Consider the following 17,122-nt stretch of genomic DNA (forward strand, 5'->3'; position numbering starts at 1 on the left):
TTGGGTTGGAGAGCATTGGTTGTTTCTGTTCTGAGATTCAGGGCCAGGTCTGTTACCTGGTAGAAGCACACCTTTATAACAGGGGAAGACAATCTTTTCCTTTTTTGTTTTCAAGGGAGTTGGTAACAAAACAGAAATAAGCGTCAAAGGACAAGAGAAGCTTAATTCTTCATCAGCACAGAGGAGTGAAAAAGCAGTGGTGCAGAATGCGTCCTCTCCTGAGACAACTTCTGGGGCAGCAGGTAGGGAAACTGCAGTCCTGCTCTGAGCCTGAGCCCTCAGCATGACAACTGAGATGTCAAACCCAGCATTTTCTCATTACTTAGAAAATATTAACAGCTTTCTGTTTACATAACAGTTGTAATGAGCATGGCTAATGTCACACACGGTGAGCCAACAAACAGCATGGCTGTGGGGTGGGATTGGTGGTTTGGCCTCTGGACTTTATCTGCAGCTTACAGCCTGAGTCAGCACACTCAAGGGATGATGTCCTGTGCAGAGCAATGCAAGCTGGTTTAGAATACCCAGTGGATGTGTGTTGGCAGGGCATTGCCATTGCTTTTGGCCCCAAATGTGAAATACAAGAGCTGTCATGAAAGCAGGAGAGTCAGTCTGTGGCACATTTCAGCAGGGAGTGTCTGATTCAGGATGGAGGCTCCCTAGGCTTTGTTGTTGAGTTTTTGCATGACCTGTTAAAGATCAGGGATTTTTAAAAAACTGCTTCAAGTAGCTCCATCAGCCAAATGAGGTAGTGCTTGCCTTCTGAAGCCGTCTCAGGGGGCACATCATTAAGCAGTGAGTTTTGAAATATCAGGTCTGAGGGAGAAGAACCACTGAAACTAGCAATGGAACTTGGGCCGGAAATGGGAAAACCTTGAGTGAGCTATTTGTATCTCATAATGTTGCCAGGTGTCACTTCTGCTTTAACTGTCCATCTCTTTGATTGTTTCACCCTTTCCAACCATGAAATAGGTGAGAACCAGAGTCAGAATCTCAGTGGTCAGCATCCATGAGTCCTCTGCAAGCACACTTCAGGTTGTGTCTGTGGTGGTTTTAGGCAGGGTTGTTTGATCTGCTGCTTTTTGGAGCGTTTGGGACTGCAGCACACGGGCCAGGAGCTCTGGATTTCTGCTGTCACTGGGGATTCCCCTGCTGGTGACAGTGATGGTTCTTTCCAGCTGTGGTTGCCGTGGCTCCCTGAATTGCCTTGCAGCAGGAGAGGCCATTGCTGTTTGCTTCTCTCACCTGGGATCTAAAGGCTTCAGCTTCCCTAAGGCCCCTCAGGTGTCGGGGTGAGAATTCTGAGCCTCTCTTTTTTCATTTTCTTAGGCTTTTTGGATACGTAACACTCCACCTGCTAACACCCTGTAAGGGCCTGAGCTTGCCTGCAGTGCACACTCAAAGCCATTTCCAAAGTCCAGTTATTGGTCCCCTCTTGTGGAACATAACTGCCAAGTCCTTTTTAAAATGTAAGGTCAGCGGAACTTCAGAATCCCTTACGGTAAAGTATTTCCCAGGCTGACTCTGGATCCTTTTTGCTAACCTGCAGTTAGAGACACAGATTCAGTAACGCTGGAAAGATAATTTCCTTACTTGAAATCTGCTACTGCAAGAGCAGCCCTGAGAATCCCTGGTGCCTGCAGATACTGAATGGGATTTATCTCCAGCAAGGTGAAGGGCTGGTCCAGCATCTGTCCTGGAACTTTGGATGAAAACATACCTGAAGATGGGATGGGAACATTGTGAAGGTGGTGATGGATCCTTGGAGAGCAGGAAGAGGAGAAAGTGCCCATTGCAGTGGTCAGCATTAGACACTCTGGTTCTGGAATTCTCTGATCCAGGGCTTGATCTTATGTCCTTGGCTTCAGCGGGGCAGCACAGGGAGAAAATCCATTCTTGGTTAAAGTAACTGTTGGTCACACCTGCCCAAATTTACCTGAAACTGCTTCAGGGATTTTGGTCATGCAGCAAAGTGACAAAAGGTGTTCCCCAGCTCTGATGTGGAGACCCACTGCAGCTGTGGGAGTTCCTCAAGGGATGGGGCCTTTTGGAACCAGAAGTTACACGTGGATGGACATGATGGATGTTGACCTGAGTCATTAATTTCTAAATTATTAGTAACTAATTGCTATTATTCATTAATTAATATGCTGTAAAAGTTTCTTCCCTTGAAGAAAACCCATTTTTTCCTCCTCAGAAATCCAGTTATTGTAACATGATAACTTTTCCAGCTGGATAGTTTAGTTACTGAGACATTCCCAAGCCTTGCAGCCATAGGAAAAATGCTTGTCCCATGGATCAAGAGGAGTTTGCATTTTTTTCTCTGAAGTCCTTTTGCAAGACTGTCTTTCAGTCTGGTTCAAGCCCATGTGTGTCTCTAACTTGATCTTCTGACAAGACCAGGCAGGTTTAGCTCCTAACAGTGCATCTGTCTGGCACAGTCAGCTCCCAAGAGTTTGCAGTTTTGCTTGGAAGAAAACAAAGTATTTCCTGGTTGTGTCCTCTTTAGGTGAAGCCTCCCAGAGTGAGAACCCAGAATAAGCTTCCCAGCAGCTCATTGTAAATGCTCAGGTGCCAGTTCTCTGCCAGCTCCCAGTGTGTGCTTGTTCCAGCAGCTGCCCGTGGTGTTGAGTGTCGTGTCCTGGTTCTCCATGTGCCTGGCTGGGAGGTACTGGAGCACAGAAAGGCCTTTTGATTTTGCCAGCCTTACTTACCAAAAACCCAGTAGCTCCCTCTTCATCTGCTGAAATGTCACAATAACCTTCATTATTCTGAGTTTGTTTTCTATGGTGATACTTTTAAAAACGTGTTAATTAATGACGGTAGCACATCGCGGTTGATGCTTCTGTTTGTGCTGAGTTTTTCTTCACCTCGAAACCTTCAGGTGAGCATTGAGGTCTGGTGTGGCTGCAGGTGGTGCAGGGTGGGGCTGGCTGTAGTTGTGTGACAGAGCCATCACCCCACAGAGGGGGGCACAGATCTGGCATTTTGGGGCAAATCCTGAAGCTGTGCTTTGCGTCTGAAATTTCTAGTTTGTTTTTGTTCAAGGTGTTGGTTGTGGCTACCTTCCCAAAACACCAAAGATGGACTGTTTGGTTCAAAATTACCCAAGTGAAGACTGTGCCTGAGAGGTGTGTTATGGATTATGGAAATCTGCTTGCCCTAAGCTGAATTCCAGCCTTTTGTTCCACTCTGTTACTTGTGTCTGTTTTCTGAAGCTGATCTGTCTCTGGAATCAGAATACGTGTCTGCAGCCACAGCACCAGCTGGTCAATAGCTTGGAACTGAATTTTAAAATAAAACATTCAAAAGAGGACAAAGTCTTGGTTTCATTCCTTTACCTCTTGGTTTGGTGTTGCACATCTTGGTGTACCTCAGGAATACAAGGGATCATATAATGGAAACCTTTTTCCTTCTTCAGGTTCTGTAGAAAAGAAGCAACAGAGAAGATCGATTCGAACCCGCTCCGAGTCTGAGAAATCCACTGAGGTTGTGCCAAAGAAGAAGATCAAAAAGGAGCAGGTTGGCTTCCTCCATGTAGAGAGTTAAAATATATCGTATTCATAAATGTTGTGGCTTATATTGGTGCCTTTTTATTTTTCTCCATTTTTCCCCATCGGGTTTCGGTTTGGACTATCCTCCATGAAATCCCCCTGTCAATGCCATTGCTGTGACTCTGCTACTGGCATCTCCTCAGTATCAGTCAGGCTATGGAAGTGGGAACGCAGTGATGGATGACTCCTAATGAACCTGCCATGTTTCCTTTGAGATTTCTGTTCTGAGCAAAATGGGTTTGTTTCAGTGATTTCTCTTGGATGGAATTGCCACCAGGTTCCTTCCTTTGGCTCTTGATTTAGCTGCTGGTTTGTGTTGAGGTTTTGTTTTTCAAATGAAGTTAGAGTGATTAAATTTGACCACTTCTGAAAATGGACTTCAAGAATGATTTCACTTAAGGATGAATAGTCAGACTTTCATGTTGGCAGACATCAGCAAAACAGTTCTGGGATATACCATTTTTTTCACGAAATAGTTCTAACGTGTACAGGGCATTCCTTTAATCTGGATGTCAGATAGACAAATGTTGTTGCTTTAAAAAATTTTAATGATAAAAAATTTCTGCGTGGAAATGAGTAGGAGAGTGCAGTGGATGGACAGAAATATTAAAACCTGCATACACTTTTAATAAGTTTGTCAAAGTTGTTGGTTCTTCTCCTTGCATGGTTGATTTTTCCCTCTTCAAGGATGCTCTGTCTGAAAGCTGAGAATTTTATATAAAAGATTCATAGTTTAGCTTTACCCAGTGAAAATTTTTAAAGAGGGGCAGTCAGAATGAAGATTTATATGGGAAGGGGAAAAAAATATTTTTATCTCTTTAATTTATTCTTTGCCCTTTGCGCTTTGTTTTGCACTTCCTTCACTTCAGAGACTGAAAGTGAACTCAGTTGCTTTTTGGGATTTTTTTTTCCCTTATTTTTCCTTTGATGCTGCAGCATTTCTGCACTACTGTGCAGCAGAGGAGTGCTCCAGCTCGAGGCAGTTTCTTGCTGAAACTTTAAAGCAGTTTGAGTTGGGTGTGTGACACCTGCTGTGGTCCGTGGAGCCTCTTGGCACGAGCCTCCCCCTTTCAAAGGAGCTGTTTTACGTTTGTAAAGGTTTCTTAATCTAACAAAAGTATAAGAACCAACAAGATGAACTTCCAGGTGGCTCCATGTGCTTCTCTCACCTGGCTGACTCAGTCTGTGGACGTTAATTAAAGTGCTTTTCTCAGGAGAAGTATCTGGCTAAAGTGAAACCCAGGGGCACTGTAATGCGCAAAACCTTGAATGTATTAAGTTAAATTTTAAAAAAGAAGACTTACTAACTTCTTACAATTATGCAACAATATTTGTTACCCAAAGTCAAGTTTTCTTGATTCCCCAGTTAGTCTGCAACAACTTGGTATAAAATTATAACTGGAACGAGTACAATTAATGGGAAAAACAAAATGTTGATGCTACTGTTACAGTGACTAGTGGAGAAATAAAAGTGATTGTTTAGATTTTATATTTGTATTACAAAATGTATCCTATACAAATCCTTCTACTGTATGTTTTTACCTATTGTACAACAAAATAAAATATTTTTTAAAAAAATTATAGAATAATCCTTAAATATTTACTAAATGTGTTTCTCCATGCATATGTAACCACATTGCAAAGAAATACCTTGTAATTCTTAACCTTGAAAACAGGATTTTAGGCAACAGCTTTCTTCTGTAAATATTATCCAGTCACCAAATTCCCACATCTTCCATGTATGTTGACAGAACAGTTCCTAAACTTCTCTGTAGGGCCAAGGGCTGGAGGTGCTTTTGCAAGGCTGTAAACTCGTGCAGTTGTGAGCCGAGTGCCCTGGAGTCCCAGCTGTGTAGAGCCCTGCACCAGGGCAGCGGGCGGTGCAGAGCTCTAGACGGGAGGAGCAGCTCCAGGAGCTGGGGGAGCGCTGCCGGGAGTGGCCCCGCTCTGTGTCCCACTAGCCCAGTGCCCCCCGTGCCAGGGGCGCGTGTGCTCGCACAGCTGCGGGCTCTGCACAGCACCGGGGCGGCTCCCCAGGGCCCGCTGCTGCCTGCTGGACACGGACACTGCACTCTGTCACCTCCATGCCCCAGGGAGACAGAAGGGACCTGGCTAGTGACCCGTGGCTGCGGCACCAGCCTAGGCAGGAGTGGATCCAGCGGGACGCGGAGGCTCGGGCTGAGGAGGGCATGGCAGCTCCCGCCTCAATTCTAACCCCTTGAACTGACCTGTTTGCTTTTTGGTACTAGGGAGAAACTTTCCTCTGGTGTTAACTGTGGATTTTCCTTTCAAACAGGTCGAAGCTGTCCCACTGGCAGCAGTGAAGACGGGGCTGCAGAAAGGTGAGTGGCAGGTGAAAACTCAGCAGCAGCTTTGTTCCTTGTGAGCTGCAGTGTTGGTGACAGGCTGTGTTTGGGGTTCTGGTCCTTGTGCACTGCTGGGGGAAGGATGATGTTTGTTCCTGTGCTGTATGCCCCTGAGTCCTGGGCATTTCTTAAAAGTCTGTGCTTAGCCAAAATTAAAAGATGGATGATGAAGAGGAAATCTCCTAAGGATTTATCCTCCCATAGAGACAAGTTATTGCCTTCCTCCACTGTGTCACCAGGTTAAAAACTTTGTCAAAAGCTCTGCCTGAGCTTGTTTTCAGTTAATTTTCAGGAAGAATTCAACTAGTAACAAAATTGCAAACTGAAAATTAAGGTAGATAATGGCATCCAAGCTCTCATCTTTCTGTCCTTTTTTAAGTTTAAGCAAAAAAATTGAGAACATATATTAAACTAATTTTAGCATGTTGTGTTAAGGTGCCAGTGAGATTTCAGACTCCTGTAAACCCTTAAAGAAGAGAAGTCGTGCCTCCACAGACATGGAGCTGACCAGCTCAGCCTACAGGGACACGTCTGACTCTGATTCCAGAGGACTCAATGATTTACAGGTAAAGGTCTGTTGGTTCTCACGGGGACCTGATCACGCTCAGGGTACAAGAGGCTTTTCATTTGATTATTGCTAAATATGTGAACACTGTTTTCTACAGATTTGAGTCTTTTATTTAATTTTATTTTATTTAATCTGTGTTCTTCTCATCCCCTCCATTGGTTTGTTATGAAAATAGTGCTTACTTAGAAAATTTCCTGTTACTTTGTCTGGCAAAGCATTGGTTTAGATCATGGTTTGCTCTGTGGAAGATTTGAAATTCTTGGGAATTGGGAGATGCTGCTGTATCTGGTGCAAGTCCAAGGAGTGTCTGGAAAAGTAAGAGAGCTCTTTATGGTGTTTGGCTTGTGCGGGCAGCTGTGTCACCCCAGAGAAGTTCAGCACCTTTCCAGAGCCTTTGTGTCTCCTGACCTGCCACATGCTCTTTTGATCAACAGTGGCAGAGAGATTTTTCCCAGTGTGGTAGTCCTTGGGAATGGTGTGGTTTGAGTGGGATTTTCCTGTTTGCAGGGCAGCTTTGGGAAGCGCTCGGACAGCCCCTCGGCCACTGCCGATGCCGATGCCTCGGACGTGCAGTCAGTGGACTCCAGCTTATCCAGGAGAGGAACTGGAACAAGCAGAAAAGACACTGTTTGTCAGGTAACTGGTGGTACTGGGAAGTGATGCATGCTAAATATGTGTCCCCTATTTCTGTTAGTTCTCTTCATTTGACCTCTCAGATAAAATACTCAGGTTTTTAGGAGTTCTTATTCTCGGGAAATTATTCATATTAAATAATTCCTAAGCTCTCCTACAGACCAGAAAGCTCAGCAGCTGGAAGGTGGTGTCTCAGCCATACCTGCCAGCTTCAGCAGAAAAAGTAAATGCCATTTTCTGCTTTCTTAATTTGAGGATTCCAGATGGTTGGTCAGGATAGGAGAGAGTGAGAATTTTTCAGTATTTTGAAAAAAAAAAGTCCTGGGATCTTCTGTCCAGTTCCCTGGTCAGTAGTAAAGGACCTGAATAGCAAGAGCAGCTTGTTCCCTGAGGAATGGAGAGCAGGTAGATGCTGTGGTGCCTCTCCTGTTTCTGTCCTGGCTCACACTTACCCCAGAGCAAGGTGCAGGGAGTGCTGGGGTTGTCCTGGGCCTGAGACTTGCCAGGCTCAGTTCTCCTGCCTTCCCCTGATCTGAAGCAGTTCCTGTTGGTGCCTGGGAGCCCTTGGGCTGTCAGGGTTCCCTGTTCCCTGCTGAGCTCTGTGCCTGTTGCAGATCTGTGAGAGCTCTGGCGAGTCGCTGCTGGCCTGCGAGGGCGAGTGCTGCAGCATGTTCCACCTGGAGTGTCTCGGCCTGAAGGCCGTGCCTGAGGAAAAGTTCATCTGCACCGAGTGTAAGAACGGTGAGTGTGCTCTGGGAGGGATTTCCCCCTTTTGCTCAGGAGGCACATTCTGGTCAGAGCAAAACAAGCTGGTGCTTTCTGAGGGTTTGTGAGTAAGTTTGGGTTATTCCGCTGCTGTTTTAACCTCTGAGACCAGTTCCTCATTTTCCATTTAGCAAGTGCCTTGTAAGGAAAAAAAAGGAATGAGCTACTTAGGGTTTTAGTTGTAATAAGAGATTTTTGTGTGAGCAGCTGCTCCAGTGTTACTGTGGATCACAGTGCCCACCCAGCCTGTGGGACGGGGAGGATCCTGTATTGTTCAGTCTGTTGGCTTCAGAATTTGTTGGGACAGTATCTGTGTGTCAGAGCTGCCTTTTACAATGGGGATTCCTTATTCCTTCTGCCCCAAGGAGAGCACACGTGCTTTTCCTGCAAGCTGCCTGGCAAGGACGTGAAGCGCTGCTCTGTCAGCACCTGTGGCAAGTTCTACCACGAGAGCTGCGTGCGCAAGTTCGCCACGGCCCTGTTCGAGTCCCGCGGCTTCCGCTGCCCCCAGCACTGCTGCACGGCCTGCTCCGTGGACAAGGACATGCACAAAGCCAGCAAAGGTGAGGGCAGCTGCTGGCAGCTGCATCAGCACGGTAACACTCACCCAGCTCCACTCTCTGCAGCAGGACAGAGGGTTTGCTCCTGGCTGGGGTCAGCAGCTGGAATAGCTCCTGGCTGGGAGGCAGCCTGACCCTGTGCAGCGTGCCTGGCTCTGCATCCACACACTTGGGCAGCTCCTGGTGCTGCCTTTAGTGGAAGCCAAGAGTTCATAGTACAAGGCCAAGGAATGCTGATTTTTAAAGACAGTTTGTGAACAATTATTTTTCAAGGAAAAAGATCCTTTTAGAAATGAACCAAAATGTTTAAACCAAACGACCAGACTCTAGAATGGCAGAAGTTTTTCTTAATGATTTTAAAAGTAAAGTTAAGGGGTAATATTTTCAAAAGGATCCTTTTAGAAATGAACCAAAATGTTTAAACCAAACAACCAGACTCTAGAATGGCAGAAGTTTTTCTTAACAATTTTAAAATTAAAGTTAAGGGGTAATATTTGCAAAAGGATCCTTTTAGAAGTGAACCAAAATGTTTAAACCAAACAACCAAACTCTAGAATGATAGAAGATTTTCTTAACAATTTTAAAATTAAAGGGGTAATATTTGCAAAGCTTTCTTTAGAAAAAAGATGTAGCTGTTTCTTTTTTAGCCAGTACTGGCATTGGAGCAGACTCAGCCTTGCCTTTGCCGTGGGGGCTCTGCCCTGTGCTGACCTGAGCTCAGGCTGTCCTCGGTGTTGGTGCAGTGCCCCGGTGACATGTGCCATCCTGTCTCTGCTTTCAGGTCGCATGGCGAGATGCCTGCGCTGCCCCGTGGCCTATCACTCTGGAGACGGCTGCATCGCTGCAGGAAGCTTGTTTGTGTCACCCCACATCCTCATCTGTAGTAACCATTCCAAAAGGACTCACTCCTCATCAGCTGTAAATGTAGGCTTTTGTTTCGTTTGTGCAAGAGGTGAGATGCTCGTTTTTCCCCTGTTTTATAGTTCTGTTGTCATTTGTGCAGTTTAGTGATAAAAGCAGTGTTTCATGAGGAACTCCTCCCTTAGGGCATGCTGGGGTTAAATGGGATTTTTTATCAGATTTAATTTTATTTTATTTTGGTCAGCAGTTCTCATGAGATTCCACTCGCTGTGTTGCTCCATAACATTTGATAGCCAGAAGCAGCAGTAGGCACTCAGGCCAGCTTGTTCTGCCAGTAGGGAAAAGCAGATCCCAATTCCCCCATTCCAGCCTTTTCATGCTGAGAATGGCTGCTGTGTCATTAATCACTGTAATAAGCAGAAGGGGATTCTTTCACTGCTACAAACTTAAAACCATTTAAGGCTAGAAGGTGGGATTTACTCCTGAACTAGAAAAACTCAATTTATAACTGCCATCACGTTTGAGAACTTTGAAAGAAAACCTTTAGCAGTACTGTATGAGCAGGTTTCATGCTGGGCTTTTCCATGTGTCAAAGTTCTTTTTTTTTCTTTTTCTTTTTAACGTTTTTCCCCACATGTTACTTTCATGGTTCTTCACCAGGGTTCTGCCAGAGAGCAGCTTAAAAAAATGTCAGTGCAGCAGTTGCTTTGCTCTCAAGATTCAAAAGCACCATTATTCTTAAGCATTGGAATATTATTAATGTGTACCTTCTACAGAATGCCAGCAGTTTATATTGGATGTGTTCTCTGCAGCAGTTTTGGGTGTCACTAATAGGGAAATGAAAGTCAGCTGGATCCTGAAGTTACTTATTTTCATTTGTGTTCATTCAGGTGGAAGTTTAGTTTGGCTTCACTTTGCAAGAGCACAGTAGTAATTACACATCTCAGAATGACAAGGAATGCAGAAGGAATTTTTCATGCTTTTTTTTTCCCTTCCACTTGACCTTTGTTTAGTATTTCTCTTTATACCTGATTCTGGCTCCATCAGAGATCAAACTGCACAAGTCTGTGCTTTCTCCTGGCAATCTAAATACCCTCTTGAACCCTGGCAGTTGGAATTCCTTGTCCTGTGTATTCCCCAGATCTTAACTGAGAGAACTTGAACACTTACAAACCTTTGCCACTGCTTGAATTCTCTGTCTTAGAGCAACTCTGTACTTGTTCATCTAGAGCTTTCTTGTGGGGCTTGTGTCCACCAGCCTGGCTGGAATCAGGAGCCAGGGGGCTGAGGACAGTACCTGGGGCAGGAGCACTGAGCCACCTGCTCAGAAAGAAATGGGGAGCTGAAAGCTTTGGAGATCCTTGGACATCTCTGGGAGAATGGTGCTTTAATTAGTGTTAGTCACTATCAGAGCAGAGACTTTCTATTTACATGCAGTTACTGGAGTGAGAAATGTAGATGAGAGGCAATCAGTAAGATAGACAAACTTGCTTAGAGTGAGGTGCTTGAAATACAAGACATTTAAAGACTTCTCAGCAGCCTGCAGTACCCTGCAATCAGCATGGTACAGTTCTTGCATGGGTAGGTTCCCTTGATTTAGGAATCCTCCCAGTGGTGTGTGTCCAGATGGGCTGGCCCCAGTCTTCTTTCAGCGCTGTTTTAGGCACCACCAAGAGCTTCTCTCCAGCCCTCAGCTGTGTGTCCCTCAGGGGAAGAGCTGGGGGCTCTCTTGGTAGCTCATCTTTGCTGTTTCTTTGGGGCTCCGTTGCTCTGCTCTTGCTGTGAGTTACTGGCCAAGCGTTCTGCTCCACAGCTCTGGCTCTCAGCTGGGCTGCCTGGCTCTTTGGAGTGAGGAGGAAAAGCTCTTCTTGCTGCAGGACAGAGAACTGCAAAGTCCTGGAGTGGAGCTGTGTAGGGAACTGAGTGCTGGACTGTTCTGGAGCAGCCCTGGGAGGGCTGGGGGGGCCTGGGGCAGAACCTCCATCTGTGCTTGCCCTCGGTGCCTTGCAGAGCCCTGACCTCCTCTTGCTTTCCAGCACAGGTACAGAGACAAAACCCTTCTGCAGGCAGGATCTCAGGGGCAGGTTTGTAGGGAGTGGGACGCTGAGCTCTCATTCCCAACATCTGTTCTGGCTGCAGCCCCAGCCCAGAGCACACCCCTGCTGCAGTGCCCATCACCCCAGGTCTGCAGAGGAGCTTACTTTCGCCCTGTGGGAAGGAGAGGGGTTCCCACAGATTCAAACTTTGCTGCTTTTCTTGTGCTTGTCAATAAGTGCACAAATGAAGAGTAAAAAAACAATTGAAATTCCACTTAGAAGCAGCTTATTTCATTGCAAGATTTTCCAGTTGAGTCTCTCCAGCACAACCTCTGTGCTAGTGCAGGAACTTTGCCAGACTTTCCTTTTTCTTCATTTTATCCTTTTTTTCATTCCCACATAACGCATTAGAGGTGTTCATGGGGTTGATTTGATTTTTCCTTCATGGAATCATGGGTAGTTTCATTGCAACTCATCTCTTTCTGTTTGTTTCGTATAGGGCTGGTAGTGCAGGACCATTCAGACCCCCTGTTCAGTTCCTATGCCTATAAGTCCCACTACCTACTGAATGAGTCAAATCGTGCTGAGTTGATGAAATTACCTATGATTCCTCCTCCTTCGTCAGCTTCCAAAAAGAAATGTGAGAAAGGTAACCAAAATAGTTTCTTTCTCTTTAATTTACTTTCGCTTTTTCTATTTTTTCTCTCTAAATCAACGGAGAAATGTCTGCTTGTCCCCACACTGACCGCTTTCAGTGACCTTCACTCATGGTTTTTGTGAGCCTGTGTTCATGTTGTTGGCAATTTTTATTTTTTTTTTTTTAATTATAAAAGGGCTTAAAATAATTGCTGTCACTAAATTCTCCTTGGAAGAGATTTGGTCACTCTGTGCCTGGCCTGGGCAGTTCCAGGTTCAGGGAGCTGTTTGCACAACAATGTGAAGAGGAGGCAGATGCATCTCAATATTGCGCAGTTCAGTATTGACCTGGATGATGTAAAACCACTTCTGAAATGGATTGGAAGCAGAGGGGATGTGCTGCTGCAGATCTTGGGCAGGTCCTGAGGGAAGAGAGGGCATCTGGGGCTGGAGCAGGGCGGGTGCTGTGTCCTTGTGAGGGTGCCAGAGCAGGAGGGCAGCGAGCTGTGGCCTGTGTGTGTCCCCACTGGGCTCGTGTGCCACCCCAGCACGGGCCAGCAGCGCCCCGTGCCTGTCCCCCCGTGGGGAGGGGTCCTGCCCCAGGCAGGCTCTGACCCCAGAGGGTCCCTCCCTGCAGCTGGGGGGGCTGAGGCTCCCCAGATTCCCCCCAGGCCGTTGTGCTGTGTGTGTGCCATGCTCAGCTGTGACATTTCATTCCCCACAGAGCTTTGGTTCCCGGAGCGTTCAGAGCCGGTGCCCCATTGCCCAGCCCAAGTTAGGTCACTTTGAGCCTTGTGGGATCAATGGCTTGCAGTAGTCCTGTAATTCCTGGAAACAAGAATTATTTTGAGCCCTGTGCTTAGCTTGAGCCATATCTGCCTAATGCATCCCGAGAGCAATGTTGGGTTTTTTCTTGCTTAGCATTGACAGTTCCGTGTTTGATTGTGTTTGATTTTTGCATCTCTTGGCATTTTCTCATCTTGGATAACGTTTCAGTAATTTGTCTGTATTTCCTCTGAAATTACGTTTGCAAAAAATACTTCAAAAATTCCATTATGGGTTTGGGAGCTGTGGAGGATCCATATGACTGGATTTTACTGGTTTTAGCAGAGGAAATACAGTGCTGGTCATGCAACTGGATTGTTTAAGGAATGCTCTTTGTAACATGCGATGATCTATTAATGCAGTGATATTTTGGGAAGTCTATAGGTGGACAAGATTTTCTGATAAAGTTTGAAAGTGACTGTTCATACTTGCTTTGATACTGTGATTGAAAATTGGTTTGAATATTCTGAAGTCTCTCCCAGATTTTCCATCCGGGATACAAAAACTTGTTAATTTTAAAATATATATACATATAAAGACGTGTATATATATTTTTATATGCCTAGATGTATGAACTATTACAGTATGTGTAATGTATCAAACCATCTTACATGAGCTGCTTTGCTGAGGGTGGCTTAGAGATGTGCTGTGGCTCTCCACATGTAACACATCATCCAAAATGTGAGCCAACCAAAACAACTTTTGCCCAAATTAGTGTGAACGTCAGAAATTCTTGTGAACCCTGGTGCTGAGGTTCCCTCTGTGCACCAGGAATTCTCAGGATGGGGACAACTCACACGTGTCTCATTCTGCTTTATGTACTGGGCTCATCCTGGTGAACTTTTTGTGGAATAAACACACTTACTGCATTTCTTTTTCCTGTCCTTGCAGCAGAAAAGTATTGATCAACCTATAGGCTGTGGGGTTGGTGCTCGCTGATGATTGCTGGGGATTCAGTCAGAGCAATGTTGATTGAAAAGGATTCTTCAAAGATGTGGAGTTGTGTGGTTGCTTTGGCTGTGCCCAAAGCTCTAAGAGCTGTTCCCAGACGCAGTGCTTCCCTTGGCAGAGCTGCTCCTCCTGCCAGCTCACCTCAACTGCTTTTTTGTCTGATGCAGTTAAGAGTCCCAGCTTGGACTAAGCACTGCACAGTCCTTTTTAACCAACATTGTTAAGTTTGACTTTGTCCCTTTCTTTTGCCATTTTTCTGCGGGGCAGTGGAATCTGGAGGATGATTTAAAATTAATGTCAATTGCTGTGCACGGGGGGAGCAAATCCTGACTTCTACAAACCAAGCAGGGCTTCTTTGTTTCAAGGTGGCAAACTGTTGTGCTGTGAGTCCTGCCCAGCTTCCTTCCACCCCGAGTGTCTCAGCATAGAAATGCCTGAGGGCTACTGGAATTGCAATGACTGTAAAGCGGGCAAGAAGCTGCGGTACAAGCAGATCGTTTGGGTCAAGCTTGGGAATTACAGGCAAGTTCACCTTTGGGGCCTTTAATGCTTTGGGTGTTTTAATGTACTCTGGAATTGCAGGAAGATAAAGCAGCTCAGTCATCGTGAACAAGAGTTAGAAATGCAGAATTCCTCTGCTGGGGCTCAGGCGCGGATGTCACCATGAAGTGCAATGCTCCTGCTTCTCCCAGGCGGTGCTGGACTCTGGATTGCAGCGGGGTGCAGTCCCACAGCTGTGCTCTGCAGGGTCAGGATGTGGGAAAGCAGGGGCTGGCACAACCCAGCTGTCCTTGCTGCTGTTTGCTTTAGTCAGCTGCAGCAGTGCAGGTGTGTGCAGGTGACCCTGGAAACCACTCTCAGGCCATGGATGTTCTTAGAAGGCTTTTCCAGAATTTGGAGTGAGAGCATTGCTTGTGTTTTGTATGGAAATTCCCAGGTATTGCCAGCAGAAACCTTGGCTGCATCAGGGAGAAATTCATTTCCTTAAGAAAGGAAAACTTGAATTCTCAATCCCATTAGGGAAACACTGGTTCAGAGAACTTACATTCTTCTTTTCTCTCCTGCTCTGCAGGTGGTGGCCAGCAGAGATCTGCAATCCCAGGTCTGTGCCTCTCAACATACAGGGCCTCAAACATGATATCGGGGACTTCCCAGTATTTTTCTTTGGTTCACATGACTACTATTGGGTACACCAGGGCAGAGTTTTCCCTTATGTTGAAGGAGATAAAAGCTTTGCTGAGGGGCAAACTAGTATTAACAAGACCTTCAAGAAAGGTAAAATCAAACAAAGTTTATAGTGGTTTATGACAAAAATTCCACGTGTTTGTGTCTCCATCACCACTTAACCTGCATGGGAATATTATGTGACTAGTGTTCTGTGTTCACGTGAAATCCAAGCATTGTGTTGATCCCTTGACTGCAGATAAAAATGTGTTTAAGTGCCTACTCATTGTGTGTTGTTGTGGGCCGGTTCAGTGCTTCCACAAACGGGGAAATGTTAAGATGGCTCTTGGGCTCTGCTGCATGGGATCATTGTTCAGTATCTTGGTACCTGATGATAAATTCATGATAAATTGCAATAACTCATTTTTAGCTTGTCTTTTTGTTAATAGAGCTCTGTTCCTAGTCTTAAAAAAATATTTAAATAGATACATGTACATGTACATATTTGATTAGCAGCAGCTGGGGCTGATTGCTTTCTATTCTGAATTCCTTGCACAGCACTTGAAGAAGCAGCAAGGCGTTTCCAGGAATTGAAAGCACAAAGAGAAAGCAAAGAGGCATTGGAAATTGAAAGGAATTCAAGGAAACCTCCGCCCTATAAACACATTAAAGTGAGTTGGCATCTGTATTTTTTGTTCTGTGTGAGGAAGTTAATGCTGTGTGTGAGTAAGGATGCCTAGAGAAGGTGTGGCTGCCCACTCCCTGTTCAGGGATGGGTTGGATGGGCATCACAGCAGCCTGCTCTAGTGCAAGGTCTCCCTGCCCATGGGGGGCTGGGACTGGGTGGTCTTTCACATCTGTGATTCTAAGTTATGTACTTGCACCAAGGTGTTCAGCAGTGCAAGCCCAAAGAACTCATGTAAATCATTCTGCTGTTCTATTCACTAACCTCTTGTTGTGTTTTGCAGCACCGTAGAACACAGCATAAAGTAATTTTTTCTTTGCCTTCTCAGGTCAGTTGTTGACCCTGTGTTGCCAGTGCCTTGTGTTCATCCTTTGCTCTCCCTTTGTTCCCCAGTCCAACAAGGTGATCGGCAAGGTTCAGATCCAGGTGGCCGACCTGTCGGAGATCCCGCGCTGTAACTGCAAACCCTCTGACGAGAACCCGTGCGGGCTGGAGTCCGAGTGCCTCAACAGGATGCTGCAGTACGAGTGCCACCCGCAGGTGTGCCCGGCCGGGGAGCGCTGCCAGAACCAGTGCTTCACCAAGAGGCTCTACCCCGACGCCGAGATCATCAAAACCGAGCGCCGCGGCTGGGGCCTGCGCACCAAGAGGAGCATTAAAAAGGTGCAGTGAGCTGGGACAGCCAGCAGGCTGCCTCTGGGTCACAGCACTCTGCACCTCCAGAGGATGAGCTGTGTTTTACCCACCCCTCATCAACTGCCTCAGAGCAATGCCCAGTGCGTTGGTGACCTTAGATTGAGGTGTCAGTCACATCCCAGCTCTTCTGATTGTCCTTAGAAAACACCATGGGCCTGGAGGACTGCTTTTAAACATGGGGTTTAACCATTAATTTTATTCAATTCAGAGCTTTTTAAATCTGCATTTTATGAAAGCCTTGTTACTGCAAGTTTTCTGAGCTTACTGAGTACTAAAGTCCTAACAGTGAAGTATGTAGTGAAAATACTTGCTGTAACAGTTCCTGCTTCCTGAGGAGTGCATGAATATCATCACATTGTCCTCTTTGAAGAAAGTGGGAAGGTTGAAAGGGTTTTAAAGCCCTGACAATTGTCTTGTGTACTGAATGCAGGAACAGGGCTGCCTTTCATTCTGCGTGGGTGTATTACTTGGACAGCAGTTACCCGGTGCATTATTCACATTGTGCCTACCAGAACCACATTGTTCCTTTTTTATAGGAAGTGCTTTTCTCTGTGCTCCTTCCCTTTATCATGATTAGGATGCACAGATTGCTGAGTTCTGTTCTCCTTTCCTTTGCAGGGTGAATTTGTGAATGAGTATGTTGGGGAGCTGATTGACGAGGAGGAGTGCCGGCTGCGGATCAAACGCGCTCACGAGAACAGCGTCACCAATTTTTATATGCTGACTGTAACCAAGGTGAGCATTGCCTCTTGTTTGATGGCAAATGTCACTCAACAGCAGAGACCTCTTTGCTTTGTAAGTACTAAACACATCTTTGTCTTT

At 45.8% G+C, this 17,122-nt stretch overlaps 1 protein-coding gene across 4 annotated transcripts in view; it reads left to right on the forward strand.

Moving 5' to 3' along the window:
* Window positions 1-17,122, forward strand: part of NSD3 (nuclear receptor binding SET domain protein 3) — a 34,132-nt gene that overhangs the window by 11,667 nt on the left and 5,343 nt on the right. For 2 of the 4 annotated variants that reach the window (XR_004420222.1, XM_033081345.1), the window contains exons 7-20: window positions 116-242; window positions 3,422-3,522; window positions 5,851-5,896; window positions 6,356-6,486; window positions 6,996-7,124; window positions 7,736-7,862; window positions 8,252-8,449; window positions 9,228-9,398; window positions 11,843-11,992; window positions 14,121-14,277; window positions 14,828-15,030; window positions 15,478-15,590; window positions 15,998-16,267; window positions 16,919-17,035. Coding sequence is in view for 3 of the 4 variants with exons in the window: in XM_033081345.1 (XP_032937236.1) it covers window positions 116-242; window positions 3,422-3,522; window positions 5,851-5,896; window positions 6,356-6,486; window positions 6,996-7,124; window positions 7,736-7,862; window positions 8,252-8,449; window positions 9,228-9,398; window positions 11,843-11,992; window positions 14,121-14,277; window positions 14,828-15,030; window positions 15,478-15,590; window positions 15,998-16,267; window positions 16,919-17,035 (2,040 nt within the window). In the remaining variant the exon portion in view is untranslated. Of the gene's footprint in view, window positions 1-115; window positions 243-3,421; window positions 3,523-5,850; window positions 5,897-6,355; window positions 6,487-6,995; window positions 7,125-7,735; window positions 7,863-8,251; window positions 8,450-9,227; window positions 9,399-11,842; window positions 11,993-14,120; window positions 14,278-14,827; window positions 15,031-15,477; window positions 15,591-15,997; window positions 16,268-16,918; window positions 17,036-17,122 lie in introns of those variants that run through there. The other 2 variants (XM_033081346.1, XM_033081347.1) reach the window with 2 other exon arrangements.

Source organism: Catharus ustulatus, chromosome 27, assembly GCF_009819885.2.
Source record: "Catharus ustulatus isolate bCatUst1 chromosome 27, bCatUst1.pri.v2, whole genome shotgun sequence".
Classification (NCBI taxonomy): Eukaryota; Metazoa; Chordata; class Aves; order Passeriformes; family Turdidae; genus Catharus; species Catharus ustulatus.